Source organism: Calliphora vicina, chromosome 3 (genome assembly GCF_958450345.1).
Source record: "Calliphora vicina chromosome 3, idCalVici1.1, whole genome shotgun sequence".
Classification (NCBI taxonomy): Eukaryota; Metazoa; Arthropoda; class Insecta; order Diptera; family Calliphoridae; genus Calliphora; species Calliphora vicina.
Window position 1 is genome coordinate 64,815,327 of NC_088782.1, and position 22,979 is coordinate 64,838,305.

At 29.4% G+C, this 22,979-nt stretch overlaps 1 protein-coding gene across 1 annotated transcript in view; it reads left to right on the forward strand.

Moving 5' to 3' along the window:
- Positions 1-22,979, forward strand: part of Snmp2 (Sensory neuron membrane protein 2) — a 94,879-nt gene that overhangs the window by 36,204 nt on the left and 35,696 nt on the right. Inside the window, exons 5-7 of the mRNA XM_065502847.1 lie at positions 6,611-6,663; positions 7,019-7,279; positions 7,345-7,777. Of these exons, the coding sequence (XP_065358919.1) occupies positions 6,611-6,663; positions 7,019-7,279; positions 7,345-7,777 (747 nt within the window). The remainder of the gene's footprint in view (positions 1-6,610; positions 6,664-7,018; positions 7,280-7,344; positions 7,778-22,979) is intronic.

The following is a 22,979-nucleotide window of genomic DNA, read 5'->3' on the forward strand; positions in this document are numbered from 1 at the left end:
GATTTTTATTAAGCAAAAATATGTTTGTCTAAAATTCCGGAAGTTTTGGTATGACAAAATAAAATAGATTTTGTGAAATAACATAATAAAATCGATATTTAACTGAAAATAAATTTGAATTTAATTACTTTGGACCACTGCAGAAATTTGTTTACTTAAATTTAAAAATAATAATGTTTTTAAAGCCCATTTAAATATTTTGTTTAACACTTCTCTCTTATACTTATTAAATTTGGGCTAAATTTATCCCTTTTCAATCTTGTTTAGTCACAAAAAATTTTTTTTAGCCTTTAGCCATTTATTTAGCCTTTTTTATTTTCATTTAGCCATATATAATTACTCTAATGATCTGAAATGTTTGCTGTTGAAAATTAGTAAAATCAGTTCAAAAAAATTGGTAGGGATATTATGACAAAAATTAACTAAAAATGTTGAACCAGTAAACAATTTAAGCACATACAAATTGTTGGACCTTCAATACATTAAAAAAATGTCATAACTAATATAGAGAAAATGGACGTTATTTGAATAAAAATTGTTAATAAATATGTTAATGTTTTACGCGCGGGTCCGGGCGTTTATAAAATCATATATAGGGTTAAAGAGAATACTTTTAACTTTATCTGGGCGATGTATTGACGTAAATATAGTACTTTAACAAATATTTAATAACACATGCCATGTAGTATACCGTTTTCAAAGACTACAATCCAACAAATTTAGAAAGAATGAAATTATCGATAATAATTTAGCTATGATCATTTTTATCTGATCAAATATGGAAAATTAACTTTTTTCTAAATTTAAATTAAATATTTATGTTTACATATTTTGGCTACCTTAGTTTTGATATGTTTACTAACTAATGGCAAAATTTTTGTTTTTGCCAATGAAAATCAATTCTGTCCGGTGACGTGTATAATTTTTAGAATATTTTTTTTCTGCATTAAATGAGAGGCATATTTGCCATATATTCACTTATCAAAATATTCTCCATCGAAGTTATCACAAAGGATTACTTTATACATAATTTGTCTTTCATATAAAAAAATTTGCCTAGGAGCATTTTGCAGGCCAGGTGATAAATACGAGGCTTTAAAAACATCGGCATATGATATACGCGTGGCCCCATATTACGTTATTTTAAAGTTAAGGATCAACATACAGGAATAAATATTCTTAATTTCTTGCATTTGAACGTGTGTTATATTCATACATTTTTGTTTGTCTATTCGGCATAGCCAAATGTAACATTCTAAGTTGATTTTTGTGTCAAATGTACATATGTATTTTTTTAATTAAAAATGTTAGCCCTTTTTAGCCCTTTTTTTAACCTTTTTTTTCTAAGTATTTAGCCCTTTTCGTTCACCATAAATTGGCAACACTGTCACAGAGTCACAAAGTATTGGCCATTGTTAGCTATGACCTTTTCCCATCTTTCTGGTAGCATATGGATTCCGAGCCAAAAGAACTCCTCATCTTTTGATGCCAAGAACGAATCAAGCCAATATCAAAGTGAAGTGTATCCCAGAGAAAACTTTCTGCATCAATCGAAACAAATAGTACGCTGGTCTGGTCGGGATAAAATTTGACATGGGCGAAGGCATGGAGTATTCGAGTTTAAGTTATTAAAATGGGCCCTTCTAATGTACTATGAGAGCTCAAAGTTGGCCATTTTTTGGTCTCCCATCCGATTTCTTGAAAAAGATGCTCGCGTGTGCCATTTATCTTTAATAATTTCCGAGTTATAGACATTCCAAAATTGAAATTTTAAAATTTGTCCATACCTTAGTCCGCTTTTTTATAAATATAGGGCGTACTTTTGAACCGAATGGACTAGAATTTTTTCTTGTTAATTATACAACTAAATTACCAATAATATACAAGTGATTTCAGAGCAAGAGAAAGAGGGCAATATTTTTGAAGGGCGGAGTTTTAATGAGGCATATTAACTTATCCAAACAAAAAAAATAGTTCGGAATAAATGTGGATCAAATTGTTCCTGATATTTGCATTCCTATTAAAATTTTGATAAAAAATTTAGTTCTAGAAACTCTATAAATATATAATAAAATCTTTATTTATTAACAAAACTCAATGAAATATTCAACGTTTTTTAAATTTGTCATTCTTAATGACAAAGTGTAAAAAAAAAACTTGACAAAAGGGAATCCCGCAATTCATAGCGCCGCACCTGGTGTATTTGTAGGGCCCATTTTAATAACTTAAACTCAAATACTCCATGGCTTCGGCCACGTCAAATCTTATCCCGATAAAAAAATGTTAATTCTGCCCACTGTGCGCCAATCATATGATCAGGTAAAATAGAAAAAATGTTGGGAGTAATTTCATTCAAACAGAAAAAGTGTTCTACAGACAGGTCCAAAATTTTACCCTCAAAATTTCTATTCCACTAAAATTTAAATTTCAGGTATAATCGATACAGTATATATAGAGTAAGTTCGGGAAATGTGGTATACCTATTTATACCAACGCTACACCACCATAGTGGGGAGGGTATATTGGGTTAGTGCTGAAGTTTGTAACATGCCTAAATATTGTCCCAACACCCACCTTAAAGTATACCAATCTGCTCAGGATCATTTTTGGAGTCGATTTAGCGATGTCCGTCCGTCCGTCCGTCTGTCCGTCCATTTAAACCTTGTAATCAAACTACAGGTCGCACTTTGAAAGATAATTTGGTACAAGCTCTTCTATTGCCCCAAGGACGAAGCCTATTGAATTTGGTTAGAATCGGTCCATTATTTCTCCAAGTCCCCATACGATTGCCCTATCTGAAAATAGTTAAGCTCTCATAAATACCTTAGTTATATAGGTATCCAAACCAAATTCTGCAAAAATAAGTTTTATATAAGTCAAACTCGCCTCACCAAATTTTGTGATGCTCGGTCCACAATTAGTCATAGCTACCATATAGGCCCACTTCCGAAAATCACTTGACCTAGCATAAATCTGTTCTCTTAAAAATATTGGTATCCTAATAAAACTCAGCACAAATAAGTTATATATGTATATACAAAAGTCATGTCACTAAATTTTATGACGATCGGTCCATAATTAGTCATAGCTCCCATATAATGCCCACTTCCGAAAATCATTTTAATTAGTGTAGATTTCTTAAAAATTTTGGTATTCTAATAAAATTCAACACAAATAGTTTTCATATATACAGAAGTCATGCCACCTAATTTTATTGCGATTAATCTATAATTAGATTGGTGTAGGGTATCATATGGTCGGGCTTGACCGACTATACTTTCTTACTTGTTTTTATTTGACTATAATTTTTAGAATCTTAATTCGAAACCAGTTCTCAGCTGGTGTTCTACTACAAGTGTTAGGTTTCCATCCATGAAAGTAAAAAGTCTTTTAAGTTCAAGTTTTCCAATTTTTTTTTTTTTTGATTTTTAAAAACAAAAAATTATTTTGGAAAAAGAATTTATGAAAAAAAAAATTTTTTGATGAAAAAAAACTTAAAAATATTTTTCCCGATTTTGGCCCATTACTATATCGTTGCAATGGACTTTGAAATATCTATCATAAGATATCCATATTGTCTATATTAATCACTTAGTAATACAGATATAGATCAGCCATTTGTGGGCCGATTTTGTTGATTTTAAATAAGTAGAAACCGAGCCGGACGAATATTGATATATGAGTCATTAGGGTGGCCCTTAATAAACAAAAGTTGAATTTTGGCCATTCTCACCCTCCAGTTTTGTGAACATTAGTAAAAAAATCATCCTGAAGAAATTTTAGGTAAATCGGTTGGGGATAAGACGTGCCGCAAGCCCTCTGAAGTTTTGAGATGCATTTACAAGGGGAAAAAATGCATTTTTTTCAGTTTTTGTAAAAATTTTGCCATTAAAAAATTACTTTTGTAATTTAATTTAAAAGAATCGAAATGTGTACGTAATTATCGTTCTAATGAGACATAAAAAACATAAATCGGTCAAAAAATTTTAAAGTTATTAAAAATTCGCCAGGCCATTAACGTGTCTCAGGCCACTATAACAAGAAATGTAGGAACAAAATTAACATATTTTGAGAAATATTAAAATAAAAGCTCATTTTTACTTAAAATATGTCCATATTTACTTGTATATGAGTTTTTGTCTTCGTAGGATACCGTTAACCAATTCTAAGGTATGAACAAAAAAATAAAAATTTTTTAACGCCAGTTTCAAAACTCCATTTTCAAATTTTTAAAAATTTTGTTAAACAAATTTCAGAATTTTTTGATCATCTCATTGGGATTTATTAAGAATATAATAGGGAAATATGAAAATATCTCTTATAGTTTTTCCGTACCTGCGATTTAAAATCGGAAAACGTTAACCCTTAAATCGTGAAGGTCAAAGGTCAAATTTTTCAATATTTGGAATTTCTCTTGGAAAGATTTCGAAATGTTGTATATTTTTGGGCCGATTTTGATGAAACTCAAGAAAAATATAACATAAACTCTAGGGTTTATAATAACAGCACAAGAATGGAAATTAACGTTTAATGGCACTTGGGGTTAAAATTACCCCAAACTTTTAAAATCATATTTTTTTATGGTTTTAGAAGTTTTGGGGTCATTTTAACACCATGTGCTATATAGGGTTAATTTTAATTTTTCTGCTGTTTTTGTAAATACTAGGCTTTGTGTTATATTTCATCAAAATCGGCCCAAAAATATGCAACATTTCGAACATTTCGAAATCTTTCCAAGAGAAATTCCAAATATTGAAAAATTTGACCTTTGACCTTCACGATTTAAGGGTTAACGTTTTCCGATTTTAGTAAAAGTTTCAGAGTATATTTAGAATTATCTGGACTATAATATTCTCAATAGGTTTTACTTAAAATTCATAAGAGTAAGGAAATAGAGCTCATTGGCCTAAAAATTGCCAAATAATTGGTTTTTCTCGAAAATTTCAAAATTTAAATCGCAGGTACGGAAAAACTATAAGAGATATTTTCATAATTTCTTTACATTTTTATTCCCTATTATATTCTTAATAAACTCCAATGAGATGATCAAAAAATTCTGAAATTTGTTTAACAAAATTTTTAAAAATTTGAAAATGGAGTTTTGAAACTGCAGTTAAAAAAATTTTATTTTTTTGTTCATACCTAAGAATAGGTTAACGGTATCCTACGAAGACAAAAACTCATATAAAGTATATATGGACATATTTTAAGTAAAAATGAGCTTTTATTTTAATGTTTATCAAAATATGTTAATTTTGTACCTACATTTCTTGTTATAGTGGCCTGTCGAATTTTTAATAACTTTAACATTTTTTGACCAATTTCTGCTTTTTATGTCTCATTAGAACGACAATTACGTACACATTTCGATTCTTTTAAATTAAATTGCAAAAGTAATTATTTAATGGCAAAATTTTTACAAAAACTGAAAAAAATGCATTTTTTTCCCCTTGTAAATGCATCTCAAAACTTCAGAGGGCTTGCGGCACGTCTTAACCCCAACCGATTTACCTAAAATTTTTTTAGGATGATTTTTTTACTAATGTTCACCAAACTGAGGGGTGAGAATGGCCAAAATCCAACTTTCGTTTATTAAGGGCCACCCTAATGAGTCATGTATGTAAGTTATTTGGGTGCTACGGAAAGTTGATTTCAACATACAAAAGGACAGACGGATATGGCTATATCGACTTCGCTATCTATAACGATCCAGAATATATATACTTTGTGGGGTCGGAAATGAAAAATGTAGAAATTACAACGGAATGACAAACTTATATATACCCTTGCCACTCATGGTGAAGAATATAAAAATGCAGCCACTTTGATCAAATTTAGAAAAATCACAAATTTAAAAGAAAAATTTCAGACTTATCTAAAAATTTCTAAAAACTCAAAGCCCAGGTTATAAAAAAGCAGATGAAAAAAAAATAAAATTTTGTTGAACATATTATTTCCCCGTTTTAGGAATTTCTGTATCAATCCATTAATTAAAAGACCTTTCGATCTATATAAGTTATACATTTTATTACGATATCTTAATCCGTTCCCATTTTACATTAATTTAATTTTATTTTTCTTCACGAAAAATCATTTCAGTTTTTAATGGTAAATGCTTTTGTAATACTTGATTGGATAAATCTTTATCTTTAAAATGTTATTCCTCTAGTCCTAGGGTTTTTAATAGAATTTTCAGTAGACTCGACTTTTCTTGAAATTTTTAACGAACAAAATAAAAAGTTTATAATCCATTGAGCATGGTCCCATTCTGAATTGTAAGGACGATTTATGCTCTGTTTTAATGAGAAACTGATTTCTAGAAAAAAAATTTAAATCTACAATTCATTTTTAATAGGAGATCAAAACAACAGTTCTAAACTGTTGTACACATCTATTAAAAAATATGAACTTTAAAAACAAACTAAAGCGAATTTCGAAATTCTGTAACCAAGTCACAGAAGTTTTATATTTATGATTATTTCGTTTTATTGGTGTGGATTTCATACGGTTGGAAGGACCATATTTAAGTCCAACATACATTTCATATTCACAACGTTTCACTAAAATTTTATTCATTTACTAATTGATATTTCTCTGTATATATTCTTAGAACCCTATAAATGGGTCCGCAATATATTTCATACGCTATTAGATAATGCAAAAGTAAGTTATAAACAGTTTTATGATGATAAACAAATAATTTCTTAATTATTTTAAAATATTTATATATGTAGCTTCAATAATGGTGAATTGGTTTATAAATAATTGGAAATACTATTTAGCATGTATATAAATAATTAAAAATATATAGCATGTATATAATAATTAAATAATTAATTAAATTTTTATAGAGTCACAAAATTAAATACAAAATTTTTTATGAAATTAACGCTTCTTATGAATGCTTGTAAATTAACGCTTAAAACCAAAAAAAAAGTAACACTAAAACAATAAAAATCTTTACATTTTTAATTTATCTAACAATGTTTTATTTTACAATTCAAACCATAAATTATAGTCGGTTTTAGAAATTGGTGAAAATGATCCGAGTTTGGCTTTACTGCTGGTCCATTTAAATGCCAATTTGAAGGCCATTTTCAATGATCCCAAAACGATGTTTGTCCAAACTACCGTCAAAGAGTATCTATTCGATGGTGTGCGATTTTGTATTAATGCCCAGGGTCTAGCCAAAGCCATTTGTAATCAAATCAAAGATGGTGGTTCCAAGACAATACGTGAACTTAAAGATGGCAGTTTGGCATTCTCATTTTTCAATCATGTAAGTAAGGAAACCATTCAATAAAATGAACAATAATTCAAAGTTATATTTTATTTAAATTTCAGAAAAATGGCACTGGTCATGATGTCTATGAGGTCCACACTGGCAAAGGTGATGCCATGAGAGTTTTAGAAATTCAAAAACTAGATGACAATCATCATCTACAAGTCTGGCTTAATTCCAGTGACAACAATGGCACCTCCAAGTGCAATCAAATCAATGGCACCGATGCCTCTATGTATCCACCATTTCGCCAAAAAGGCGATTCCATGTACATCTTTAGTGCCGATATTTGTCGTTCTGTGCAGCTATTCTATCAAAAGGAGATCATGTACAAAGGCATTCCCGGTTATCGTTATTCGATTGGCGAGAATTTCGTCAATGACATTGGGCCGGAACATGATAACGAATGCTTTTGTGTGGATAAATTGACGAATATTATTAAGCGTAAAAATGGTTGCTTGTATGCTGGTGCCTTGGACTTGACAACCTGTCTGGGTAAGTAAAGTGAGTGAATGATTTGTGGTGCGTGAGAAAAACAAAAGTGATGTCAGCTTAATCAAACTGCATTGGGGCAAACCCAATTAAAACTCAAAATAAACTATTTGAATATCTTGCCGAATATTCAACAATTCGGCTGGCCATTAAGCAATTAAATCGTTTTAGTACGCATTTCCGTTTCAGTTAGAAACAACATTATTTAATTTCTAATTTGCATATTTTTAGCCTTAAGTTAAAATAAACTAATGCGGGCAATTAATTTAGTTAAAAAATATCGATAAATTTAAGTTTTATTTAGTTGCTGTCAACGTATCAAAACTAACCGTCTATTTGTTTTGTTGTCTCTGTTAATCTGTGCCTGCCTGTCAGTTGTTAATTCTGAAGAGCATCTCCTTTCACAAATCACCTTAGTTACAAATTAGATGTTATTTTTGGTGATGAATATTAATAAAAATAAAAAAACACTAGTCGTCAAGACAGTTTTTTTGAGATTTAATTTAGTATTTTTTTTTTAATTAAAGATGAATACTAATATTCATTAATGGAAATTTTAGTGAAAGATTTTCGAAAGTTATTGATATTAAGCTTTAATTTGTTATAAGTAAAACATTTATAATCGGTTATTGTGATTAAGACTTTTAATGTAGAAAAGTTGCTATCGATATTATTGTTATTTATGATCGAAAACTAGATATATTCATTTAATTTTTGAACCTTTACTTTTCTGAATTCGATAATATTTGCTATATACGTTTTCCATAGCCCTAAAAAATTTAAAATTTTTCAGAATTTCGAAATTCCCTTTAGTTTGGTTTTTATATATGTTCCAGGCCCTAAATCGTGTGTATTTACGAGATTTTTTATTCGAAATAATCGAAAATCTGGGCTTACAAAAAAACACAAGTTAGGGCCTTTCTATATTAAGGTAACGATATGTAGGTTCTATTGGTACTAAAGTAAAACTGTTAGTAACTTGAGAAAGTTTTGAAAAAGTTTTTTCCAGAAACCCGTTTATCTTCAAAACAGGATGTAGCTTAGAAAATAGTCCTGGAACAAAATATAGCTCAAAAAAGCTGTCTTCCACTTTCCAAAGATTTTCCTTAAGTAGGAGTCGTTGCAAGATTAAAAACATGAACAAATTCAGAATGGGACCATGGGTGGTTCTCGAGATAATTGAAATTAAGGGATATATTTGAAAGAATGTATTTACAATTTTTATAAAAATAGAGTTACATTAACCCTTGCAAGTCTTTTATTCGAATGTTTTGCTGATAAAAATATTGTTTATAATAAAGAGGATAATAAGGATAAATAATAAAGAACCATAATCAGTCCTTTGAAGAAGGATATCTCGAAACTCTTGTCTTTATTTTTGTATTTTTTTCATAGTCTCCTTTGAGCTCTATGTACTTTGTCCAACGTTTCTACAAATTATTATTGGCCTTCCCAAAAATAACTTTTTTCGGGGTCATTAAAATAAGTATTTGTTTGTGAGATGATTTCATCGTTGGAGTCAAATCTCTCTTCAGGTTTGGAAAAAAGAAATGGTCACTCAGGGCTAAATCCTGAGATATTGCCGTAAGAGAGAGCATTTCGTAGCCTAACTCATGCAGTTTTGCCATTTAAACTGCAAATATGTGCAGGGGCCATTGTCCTGGTGAAAAGTAACTTTTTTCTTGACCAAATGCGGTAATTTTGTTTCAAATCCTCATTAAATTGCATAATGTCTTAGACTTTTGAAGGTAGTCAATTTGGATTATACCCAGTGCCTCCAAAAAACGGTCTGGCTGATTTACCCTGAGAAACCCAATGTTTTGACTGATTTTTGTCTCTGGTGTATTGTGGTCAATCCACGTTTCGTTCACGGTTACGAAACGGAGCAAAAACTCGACCATATTGCAGTTGAACAATGCCAAACATTACATGATTGCTTTTGTGGTCGATTGTGAGCAAACGCGGCAGCCATCTTGCGGAAAGCTTTCTCATCAACTGTCCAAACGTCCAAAACGTTCGACACCTTCCGTGCTTGTAGGACTACAACGAAATTCAGTAAATCACTTTTTTTCCATTGAAATTGATGGTGCAGAGTTCGACCAAAACATTGATTTGAATGTGTATAAAAAAGTTTGTTATCGACATCTTTTTCTATAGAAAAGTTTGTTTCGACAACTTTTTCTATAGAAAAAGTTTGTTATCGACAACTTTTTCTAATCCACAGCCATGTAAAATAAGAAAAGTTCATTATCGATGACATTTTCTATAGAAAAGTTCACTATCGATGACCTTTTCTATATAAAAGTTCATTATTGATGACCTTTCCTATATAAAAGTTCATTATTGATGAACTTTCCTATAGAAAAGTTCATTATCGATGACCTTTTCTATAGAAAAGTTCATTATTGATGACCTTTCCTATAGAAAAGTTCATTGTTGATGACCTTTCCTAAAGAAAAATTCATATCGATAACTTTTGTTATGGAAAAGTTTATCGGTTACCTATGCTTTCACTTCTATAAAAACTTATTTTATTGTCCTTATTACTTTTCTCGATTCATATCAAGCTTTCTCACAGATGTTTTTATAAAAGTTGTTGTAAATTTGTTCCCATCAAACATCAGATATTCTGCAATTCTTATTTTTCTAAATGAAATTTTATATTTATCAACCTACCTGATATATTGGGTGTTTAACTTAAAAATCGAACATTTGAAACATTTGTACTTTATAAATTTATACAAATGGTCAATGCCATTGTTAGCTATGACCGTTTCCCATCTTTCTGATAACATATTGATTCTACCACAAAAGAACTGCTTATCTTTTGAGGCCAAGAACGAATCAAGCGTGAAGCATATCACAGAGAGAACGTTCTGCATCAGTCGAATCATATAGTAGTCGGACGGGGCATGGACTGGACTATAAGTCAGGTGAGGCAAAACTTCTCAACAACTTAGTTTTAAATAGTTTTTAGCATATATTGCAACATGTGGCCATGAGTTGTCTGTGATGCTCTGGCCAGATTTCATCAGATCATAATAGATAGAACGCATTTTGTCCATCCCTGGCTGGTATGGTATAATTTTGTCTTCTCTATCTTATTAGGGGACATCCCCTAACTCTCGCAAACTGATTATTAGGTGGACCTATTAGCATTTAATAAACACAATTTAATACATTCTCTATTTGTATATTAAGCCTAAATTAACATTTTCAATATAAACCGTTATAATAAAATGACTAATATCCCATTTCTAAACCATTATATATTTCAAAAATAAACCACTAATGTAAAAACTGTGTAGCAATATTTATCAGAAATTTATTCAGTTTAAAATAAATAAAAACATAATAAATAAACAAAAACACATTTTGTCTACCTGTGTAAATTTATTTAAAATGCTAGAACAACACTATGATTAACTATTTATTATTTTATACACTTTATTTGCCAGTGTCTAAAATATTCATTAATTTAGCTTTCAAAACCTTTTTCGTTTTTTATTTTTTTTTGCTGAATTTTTTTAAAAACTTATTAAAAAAAAGTTCTTGCATACGAAATGATGTTCTTCTTATAGAAGATATATCGGCCGTTCTTAGTCATAGTTACAGTGTGAAGAGTTTTTTTATTTGCATAAATGATAGTTTATTCATTTTAGTCTGGATGTATATAATTAGAAGAACTTATTCATTATAATGGCAACTATAATATGAAGAGTTCTTAAGAATTAACAAGAATTATGTTAATAAATATGTATTAAAGCTTTTCTTGGGAAACATTGTGACTAATTCCTGTTAATTAGTGGTTCCTTGTGGTAGAAAATAAATATTTATTATTTTGCAAATTGTGACTATAATTTTAATTACTTTTGTCATTAATAAGTCAATAAAATACTGGATTTCTTTATAAATTAAATTTATAAAACGTGCTTCAATTAATTTTCATAATATTAACCACAGATTCTGTTTTAAAACAGTGTTCAAAATTGAGAATTGAATGGTCCTTTGAATAGAAATCAAAAATCACCTCCTTTTACATTAAATTTCCCTCTCCAATTTCTCAGTCTTAGAACACTGTGCAAGAATTTTGTCAATAAAAGGAAAGGTGGCAATTTGCATAAATAACACAATTTACAAAATTTCATAATTTATGTTTTATTTAAGCAAATTTTATATTAATTTATTTCGCAAAAACAAACAACAAAAGTCACTAATGGAAGTAATTTATTTTAAATTAATTGGTAAATGTCTATAAATCATTTCCAGCTGACAGTTGATGCACATAAACAATATGTATTCTGTATTCTTTTAAACAAGCAATAACTAAAATAAAAAAATTAAAATTAAAATCTCATTTTACTACTAGTTTTTGTTTAATTTAAACTTAATATCAAAACATACATATAATCGTTATAATACTTACTTGTAGCAATCATAACTTGTTTATCAAACAACATTTCCTACATGACAGTAGGCACATACCCAAGTATTATGGAAGATAAATTACAATTAATTCTAATCCACAGCCATGTAAAATAATACTATGTATTTATAATCTAGTATCATTATCAGCGTAACTTTCAGGTTTTTTTTTTGTTTAATATTTAACACAGTTAAATATCTTAACTCATTAGCAGCCATCAAGTCTAACGAACAGTAAAACATCAGACGTCATATTTTTTCTGACATATTTAGTGTCTTTTTAAATATTTCCTCTAACAGCTAGATAGATACATTTTGCTTGGAATTATGCTTTAAGCTATTCTTTTATTTTATTTAAACAAATACTATTTATAAACATATTAATATTTAATATTTAACGATTTGTTTACACTGACAGAAGGTGAAGATTGTTTGTCTTTAAGTCTAGTGTTAGTTGTCAAATTCAAATAGAGTTACTAAATATAAAACTAAAATTGAGTTTATATGAATTCTGAAATACCCTACATTAAATAGTGGAGATGATTGTAAAATTTGCAATAGCGATTTGAATTTAACGGTCTGTAACGACTTGGTTCAACATTCATCATGTTTATAAACATGACCATCAGTACACTGTGGTTCCAAATCAAAATCTAGGTGAATTGGTGTCTCCGATTCCAAAAAAAAAATGTTTAAAAGATCAATATAAACTTTTTTTCAAGTTACAGTAGGGTCTAGATACATAAAAATCAATAATAAAAAATAAAATATTACTAAAAATTAAAAAAAAAGGATTTCGGCGGGTACTGGCGGCTACAATTTTTTTACAAAGACATTCCCCAGATGTTTCTTTAAGTGATGTATATATAATTTTGATATAAATTTTATTTTTAGAAACTCAATGAATATATAATATCTAATAAAATCTTTATTTATTAACGAAACTCAATGAAATTTTCAGCGTTTTTTAAGTTTCTCATTCTAAATAACAAGGTGTAAAAAAACTTGTCAAAGGGAATCCCGCAATTCCTAAAAATTGGAGCGAAAATCCCAAAAATGGTATTTTTTATAATTTTGTCTATAGGGTCCACATTTCCTTCGGGCTGGGAAAATACTTTAGGGATAAATAGGGAACACATCAGGGTTTCCAAAACTGCTTTCCGTTTTCTGATACCAGCTTTGGGATTTTAGAACATGTGGCCCAAAGTTGAAATTTTGATAAAAAATAGGTCAATTTCCAAAGGGCGTAGGGCCGACATGTTCGAAAAATAGGACATGTTTTTTATACCAAAATGTTCTCCGTAAAGAAACTTTATAGAAAAACATAAAATTGTTATATGTTCTTAAAGAAAGTTATTTTTTAATAAAAAAACAGCAAAAATATACTATTTTTTGAATTTTTAAATTGAAAATCTGTTATTTTTGGATTCGTAATTGATATTGCTCTGAAATCTTTTGTATGTTGTTGGTAATTTAGTTGTCTAACTAACAAAAAAAAAACTAACAATTTAGAAATGCCTATAACTAGAAAATTATAAGAGATAAATAGCACACGCAAAGATGCTTTTTCAAGATCTAGCCAAGCGTTTTCCAAAAATCGGATGGGAAACAAAAAAATACATATCGAAGGTACCCTACTTTGAGCCCCCATAGCGCCGCCCCTGGATTATATGTAGGGTCCATTTTAATAACATAAACTCGAATACTACTTGGCTACACCTAACTCAAATTTTATCCCGATCGGACCAGCCGTTTAGAAATGCCAGATTTATTTCCAAAAAATTTCGATTCTGCCCCACTGTGCGCTGTTAGAGTAAACATCAACTGCATTACTACTGTATACATTTACATTATAAAATGTGTGTGTTTCTGCAATTATAAACGTGTATAAAAACACTGAGCGACTATTTCAACTGTTGTTGTATATTAAACTACTAAACTGCTTTTATTTACAATATAAAGTATCCGGTTTATTTAAAGGAAATAAACCCCTGTTTCTAATAGATAAAAATACTTATTAGTTAGTTAAATGGTGGTCTAAAAAGAAGTTGCCTTTATTCTTACGATATGTTGAAACTGGCAGCTTATTTTCGCTCCAAATAATGACTGTCAGTTAGTTTCATATTTCAGTAGAACGATATGGAGCCGTGCAAATAGAGTTGGTTCAATCCTCGCAAGATTTAATGTTTCACGTGGACACTCAAACGCACAGCATAACATTTCGCTTCATCTGTATTTCCGGGTGATGTAAATATGGTAGAATCAGACTCTCTTGATGCTCTGGGCATGAGAATACATTTTTCAAGTGTCGAATGAAGCATTCAAGTGACTTGGTTTTGTGAAACAGTGTAGGATTTACTTCACTCCATCTGACTATTTACACCATCTATATCCGACCGAAAATTAAATACAACTCTTATGTATGAGCCGAGACTTCAAGGTATCATAGAAAAAATTTTTTATCCGTACTGTGCGTATGTGAAACTGCTAAAGTGAACTGATCGCACAGAGGTTTTTTTTTAATAATTCGATATCTCACAATGTTGGAGCTGATGTGTTTTCGAGTTGATTTATATTTGTTAAGCTTTCTAGCGCTAACCAGTTCGTGGCCCCTCAAAGTTAGTCACCTCAGGTCTCAAATTTTTTAAAAAAATCGATAAAAATCCATTTATGATCCGAATGAGCTGAAATTTAAAAAAAATAAAATCCAAAATTGGAGCCTTATTTTTTACGATTTTTCCCAAAAATGGGCTTTTTTTCTTTTGTACCAAAAAAATTTTGAGGACTATATAAATTTCTTATATGATCCTGAAAGATAACTTAATACAAAAGCATGTAAAGTAAAATTTGGCTCACTAAAGCGGTTAAAAAAATTAAAAATTCGGTTTGAGTAAAAAATTTTAAAAATCAATCCTCGAAAAATCTCAAACATTTTTTTACTATCGCACGGTAAATAACATCACAGTAGGCACTTTTCTAAAGAACTCAGTTTTTGGAACACATTTTCCCCGTTTTAGGAATTTCGATATTTGAAAATAAAAAATGTCAAACATTGTAATGCCATTGATTTAAAGACATTTTAGTCTATATTAGTTCCAAATTTTGTTATGATATCTTTAATCCTTAAAATTTTACATTAATTCAAATTTTATATTTTTCTTCGTGGAAAATCACCACACCATATTTTTTCTGTTTTTAAGGTAAATGACGTCCCAAAAATTTATAAAATTATTTAAGTTTACTAAAATATCAATCTTCAAGTCCTAAAGTTTTCACCAATATCAAATACTTATATAAAAAGTCTTTATTTACTCCTCAGAAGTTCCACAAACCTTGCCCACTTTAACAAATTTGTACGTTTTTTCATATATTGGATGCAAAATGGAAAAAAACGTTTCTAAACCATTGTGGATCGTGCGATAATGCATACCATCGGTAATATTCAGCCTGTATTTACGAAGTTATTAACTTTTAATTTAACTATTGATGTTTATATGACTGCTAGAGTTTTTCTTTTCCCGCACTTTTTCATTTACCAGGAAATCGGAATTCATTTTTAAATTTCCCGGGATCCCGTTAATTCCCGCCTAGAACAAATTATTAAATTTTAATAATGTAGATTTCGTTAAAAAGCTAAAAATAGTCTTTGATTATAAAATGTAAATTGGATACAAATAAAAAAAATCCAATAAAAATTTAATATAAAGAAATAAACTGACTCGATTTCTAATTTTGATTATATACAAATCTGTCACCATTTATCATTTGTCTTCATTAGATAGATTCCAATTAATTCCATTAATTCGCAAAAAATTAAGAATGTGTTGCTTATTAAATAAAAAATTAAGTAATGATATTAATTAAAACATGAAGAAAACCCAATAATATTAAACAAAATTCAATTCCATTGAAGGTGGATTTACTCCAAACATTTTCGTTTTACTCTTTATGAAAAAGCAACTTCGATCGGAATAGAATTCTATTACAGGCCTGAAAATTCACGAATTTTTGGAATAATTTTAATAATTAACATGTTATTTGTCTATTTTGGTTAAATCTTTTTTGTTGTATTAATCTTCTGCATTTGTTTTGGCATCTTTTAGGTATCTTTTAGACAAAGTCAAGTTCAAAAAACATCACATAAAACTAAGCAAAATAATTCTCGCACAATTTTCCGGGATTTCGAAAAATTTTCAGGAATTTCCGAGATTTCTCGTTCCGAGAATTCCCGTGAAAAACTCTAATGAATGCTGGAACCAATATTTAAAATTTTATCAAAATTAAAGAAGTGGCCACTTAAAATCCGTACGGATTGGCGAGCATATCTTTTAAATGAAACAACGTATGTTAACATTTTATACATGAAATTAAAGATAATTTATTAAGCTTTAAAAAAATATAACTGTAGGTTTATGTGTCTTTATTGCGAATAAATTTTCCGGCTTTTCTTCTTATGCCTCCCATTAATAGCTGCACAACTTTTCTTCCCACTTCTACCGTTAATCCAGCATATTTATTCCATTTTGTTCTCATAAAAAACCTGGTTATTTACTGTACCTGCACTCTTTTTCAATTTACGTTTAACAATTGGCAAATATATCTCGATTGGACGAAGATTTGGGCAATTTGTTTAATTGATGTGTTTTGGTATAACATCAATATTATTCTCATTATACCACTTCATAGTTGTATTTGAGTAATGACAACTTGTCATTGAGTAATGACAACTGGGCGAAACTTTGTATCAGATGTGTGATGTCTTATAAATGACAGCAATCGCTTTTCCAAACTCTCTTTTTATATACAGTGACTCACAGCTTATTTGATGCAGGTAAGATTATTTTAGAAAATCGAAAATTAGTCGAATGATATATGTCCTGTTATAATGCTGAGGAAGAAAAAATAACAACAACCAATCTATTGAAGAAATATTAATGAAAAAAATTATTTTCTCCTTAAAATATGCTCACAGCTTAAATGATGCAGTGTATTTGATACTTTCTCTGATAATGAAATACCGTTGCAATGCATTTATTTCTGTTTGGGCACTAAGCTAAGGTCATTTTTAAAGAATTTTTATAAAAATAAGTTGAAAAGATTTTAAATTTTAAAATGGGAAAACAAACTTCACTTGAGAAAAGAAAAGTCGCTATTCGTCATTTGAAACAGTGCAAAATCCAATGATTAACTTTTGAAATTGTTGCAATTAGTTCCTCAACTGTCCAGCACATTATAGAAAGGTTTCGCCACGAAAATAGAATAGAACAGATAGGTAGATCTGCGCCAAATAAAATATTTAATAATGCAGATAAGAGATGGATTGTCCGTAAAGTTAAAGAAAAACCCAATTTAAGTGCTCCAAAGTTGAAGAATGATGTTGAAAAATATTTAGGTTTGACGGGTTCTGCGCGAGGCAAATTTTGATGAATGGAGTGCCCGAAATAAGCTGTTTATAAATGCTGTTAATAGAAGTCGAAGAATCGAGTTTTGTCGACAACACAGATATTTCATTCAGGAAGTCCGTTATTTTCGCAGATGAAAGTATGTTGAATGTATTTTCCCGTTTTTACCCCCTTTTTGTAGTTTTTTGTGCCCATTTAAGTGATTTAAATTTTATTTAAATAAATAGCAGTATCGTAGTGGGAAGTCATAATAAAATGTTCATATTGGTATGTCATTTTATGGAAAAATATTATTTTATGAAAAAAGTACCAAAAATAAATAAAGTTTTAAAATATTATTTTTCTGAATTTCCTAAAAGTACCAAACGTATATTTGTTATTTTTCAATAAGTAAAGAATGCAATGTATAATTTATTACTATGTCTGTTGGTTTAAAATGTTCCAGGTTTTTCCCGTTTTCTCCCCTATATCATTTGAATTTCCTAAAAGTACCAAAAGTATATTTGTTATTTTTTAACAACTTGAAACTTATTTCTAAAAGTACGAATTTCAAAAAAGTACCAAACATTAGTCTGCTATTTTTTTTAAGTAGATAAAGATGCATTTTAAATTTTGTTTGTATCTACAATATATTAGTTTAGAAGATATAATGAATACCCCCGTAATCGTTCGAATTTACAAAAATCACTTCTTAGTGGATCTACATAGGGAACTTTTTGGAGGTTCGACAGACGACCATATCGACTTACAAATTCAAAAGGACCAAGAACATGTATATTTTTTTGTGTCTCAGATGAAAATTTCTCAATGTTACACACGGAACGACAAATTTATATATTCACTCATTTACCAGTTTTGGTAGTGGAGGCTATAAAAAGAAGGCGTTAAATCAATGAGCCAAGTTTAATTATGCAAATATTTGTTTTGTATTAAGATTTTATTAAATCAATATTTATTTTAAGCGCAATACAATTAATGGTTCACTACGAGTATTAAAAATTTAATGTTCTTATATTTAATTACTTTTTTTTAACATTTTATAAACATTTATTATTTGTTTTCAGTGAAAAAGTTCAAAGACATTTTTCTTAAGATGTTTTTATTAATTAATAACATTAAGTTTCGTTTATAATAAATAACACTTCCCTACAAGTTATAGACTCTTTCTAATGAAATGTGTTTTCTAATAAATATTTGAATATTTCGGTATGACTCATAAGAAATTCTAATTATACCAGACATTGGAATCTGTAAAATCGCTAATTTTCACTGTTGGCTAGTGTAATGTGGCTACTGTTTATATATTATAAAAATAAAAGGAATGTGGAAACATTTAAAGAATTTTGTTAAATATTTTTTAAAAGTCATTAAAAAATGTTGTATTTGTATCAATAAAATTTTAATAAGGCGCCATAACAGCATGTCTTCAATGTGATTGTACTTAAAATTATTTTATTAAAATTCATAATTTGCTTGTTTTCATAAGAATTTTAATGGAGTAATTAATAAGGAATAAATTCTTTAATTAAAATTAAAAATTCATTTGGTCTAGCAGGCTGTCTGAAACAAAGAACATACGATACTCGAGATAGAGGACAAATATAGCAAGATCCGAGATGTCATGAATTTAATTTGAGCAATTTTGAGTCTAAACTGTACAGATTTTATGAGATGTACGATGGGACCTCTGAGCATACACTTTGTGATTGCTCTATATTGGGGTCATGAAGACTGAAATGGCTTAGAAGCCCATGTATATTGTGATGGAATTAAACAAAATTATGTTAACTAAAGTGACACTTTAAGAATTAAAAAATATTTGGTCTAGATTCTAAATATATGATCGTATATGTAGGTCCTGAATAAGTATTACTTAAAACATCTGAGACCAATATTTCGATATGTTGCAAAAATAATAACAAAGTTTATATACCCGCTTAACTTTAGTAGGGTTTTTATCCCGGGAATTCCCGGTACAAATTTCCCGGGAATTTCGTCAATTTTTCACTACCCGATTCCCGGAATTTTTAGTTGGGAATCCAGGGAATTTTTACAGTTTTTTGCTTATATCTTGGCAATAATAGACCGTTTTTTATTATTATTATTTATTTGGGGTTTTTTTATTTATAAAGAAGAATTATTATAAGTATATATAAAGATTCTTCTGTACGTGTGTTAGTAACTGAACTCCTCCTTAACGGTTGGGCCGATTTCGGTGAAATTTGTTGTGTGTGTTTGAGTGGGTACCTGGATGGTTTAGATTCATAATTAACCTATATAGGAACAATGGGCATGGCACCTCCCATACAAAGTAAAAATTTATTAATGCATATCTGGAGTACTATTATAGTGAGAATCTTCAAACTTTGTGTGAGCTATGACAGAACAACGTTTGCCGGGACAGCTAGTTAACTTTAAAATTAATTCAGTTTAAACAAAGGCTTTGGAATGAATCTAAAAAATTAAATATAAGGCATGGATTTATGGAATGAAATGCTGACATTTTTTAATTACGGATTAAGATTTTAGTGAATTAAGCTCAAATTTTATTAATTAATTCGAAACTCTGATATTTAATAATTATAACACTATGTTTTTATATGAAATTTGGCTATAATATTCCTAATTTACAGTATCATTATATATTTCGGGAATAGCCGGGTACCCGGAAATGTAGAAAAAAATTTCCCGATTCCCGGAAATCAAAAAAGGTCGGTAAATTAAAAACCCTAAACTTTAGTGACAGTTATTAATATCACACATGTATTTTTTCCGTTATTATTTCCCTTTATAGCTACAGTTACTATTTTGATAAGTTCTTTTAGTGTTTCCCCTTTTGTAGTTCCCTTAATGACCACATAACTACGTATCTGATAGTTAAACAACAACATTCCATTAAACCACTCATTATAATTTATTTATTTGTTGTTGTGTATTGTAAACACATTTAAACTATGTAAAGATTTTTGCGCCTAAATTTGAAAATAAACAGTAGTAAAATCGAGTAAAGAAAACAAACAAACAAATAAATAAATGAATGCATCAGCACGAGTATTTTTTTTATCAGTAAATAGAAATACAGAATTGGCCAGCCATGAGTTTAAACTTGCAATTATAGTAGATGACGCTAAAAAAAAATATTAATAATCAAACAAACGTTAGAAAGATGACAACGACGTCGGACTACAAATGAGTGGTCGTTTAAATACAAAAAGAAGATTTATTATTTATAGTAAGTATTTATATGAAAACGTAGTAAAGTTAGTTATGGTTAAAGAAAGGAGATGACTAGCCTTAGAACGAATTCACTAGTACTTAGAGATTTGATGTTTAATCAAATCTCCAAGTACCAGCTGTTTGTTTTGTTTATATTTTGAGGAGATGCCAGATTCATGATTTATTAATTGTACGTCAGAATTTATTTATATTAAATATTGTCATATAATTAAATACATCTGTCATTTCGTTATTTTTATATCCACCACCAAAACGATTTTGTTATTCCGCTGGTAACATGATTTTACCTAGCCCCCATACAAATATGTTGATTATGCGGCAAGCCTCATACAATTTTGCACAAATTAGTTAAAAGTACTCTGAAATTATAATGTAAAGTATGGCTGAAAGTCGGGCATCATTTGTCCCTAGTCCCCATACAAGGTCTCCTACAGAAAATGACTTGAACATTTACAATTGACTTAAAATAATTATTTATAATCAAAACAATTGCATTTTTACTTTAATTAGGGTTCATTTATTATAAAACATAAAAATACAGATAAAGGTTTTTATAGAATGGGGTGGTTAGTTTATTAACCACCAGGGCGGTTGGCATTAAAACTAATTATGTTAAACATTTTCGAAGTATTTAAATTTTTTTGAAAGCTAATCATTTTGACTAAATTTCTTGACCAAAACAAACGAAATAGCTGTGCATGTGAGACATTATCCAATTTTATTATATCATTTGCTATATCCACATCTCCTGTGTAATCACTCGTCTCTTCCAATCTAAAATTTTGGTTGCACCACATCAATTTGGGAAGATTAGTCACTGACAGAATTATTAGCCAAATTTCATTGCGGTATGTCGTCATCATACGAATCAAAATCACAATCAAATTTTGACACACAGTGGTTAGTAATCTAACCATTCTATTACATATTTATAAAAACTCTGGGCTTTTTTGTATTGAATCTGGGAAAACAATGGATTACAATATTTTCAAACTAATACATTAATTTAACCAGAGCACCCATACCAACCATTTCTGAAACGATAATTAATCAATCGTATTTAGGATTTCCAAAACGCAGTTGAATTTTATAATGTAAATGTTTGTATGACCATTTTTATTGCCAACATATTATCAAATATTTATACCGAATCCTAAGTTATCACAAAAGATAATCTGCAATTTTGAGTCGTGGTTGTTAATCAATCAAATCAATGTACAAATTTATAACTGCAGTATCTTTCATTGTCACACTAGGGCTTTAGCATAGTTTTAATCCATATTATCCAGTAACGCCGTTCCAAAAAATGGATCCAATATTTCGGCTGCTAAAATAATTCAAATGCTGTGATACTTTAATTGTTTCACCATATACATATTTCAACTATTTAGTACCTTTTGCCTAAATGAGGATATTTTGTGTTAATTATATGGATCTTATAAATCTCCATATACCTATGCAAATCATCGTGGAATTAGGAAAATAGTTTATGGGAGGAAGAAATGGGGAGTAGTGTTTGAAGACATACGACTTGAACTTTTCTACATTGAAAATGGCAGGAAAGACTTTAGCAGGATGTTTGTTCCACATAAGGACAGTAAGGCTCAATAACAAATTTTCTCTGTAGTATTTTGAGCGTTCCAAGCAAGTTCTCTAAGTTCAGCAGAATATATTCCATAGAACAGCGAAACACTACCCACATTGCGACGGTACTCCAGCTAATCAACAGAGTTGGATATCCTACTGTCACCAATAGCATTCTCTTTACCAATACCCACCCGGGTGAGCACTTCGTTTTTATTGGTTTAATATTTTTTTAATTTTGTTTCGATTTAAATGAAATTTATACTCACTGAACAAATTTTAGAGTTCAGCGAAGGATAAGCACCTTCGCCCTCACCTGTAGAGAAGCTTCAAAACAGACAAGTGGGATATACCTGGTGTTCATACTCATAAGCAATACTGTTTTATTGGAGTCCATAGAGTTCGGTAATACTTTTTTTTATTAGCAAATGTGGTGAAATAGAGATATTCTTAAAGTCATATCTTCAAAAATATCACAAGTGTATTGTTTTGAAATTGATTTTAAAATTGTTTTCATTTATTTTATACAATAACATTTTTCCTTTCAAACGGAAAAT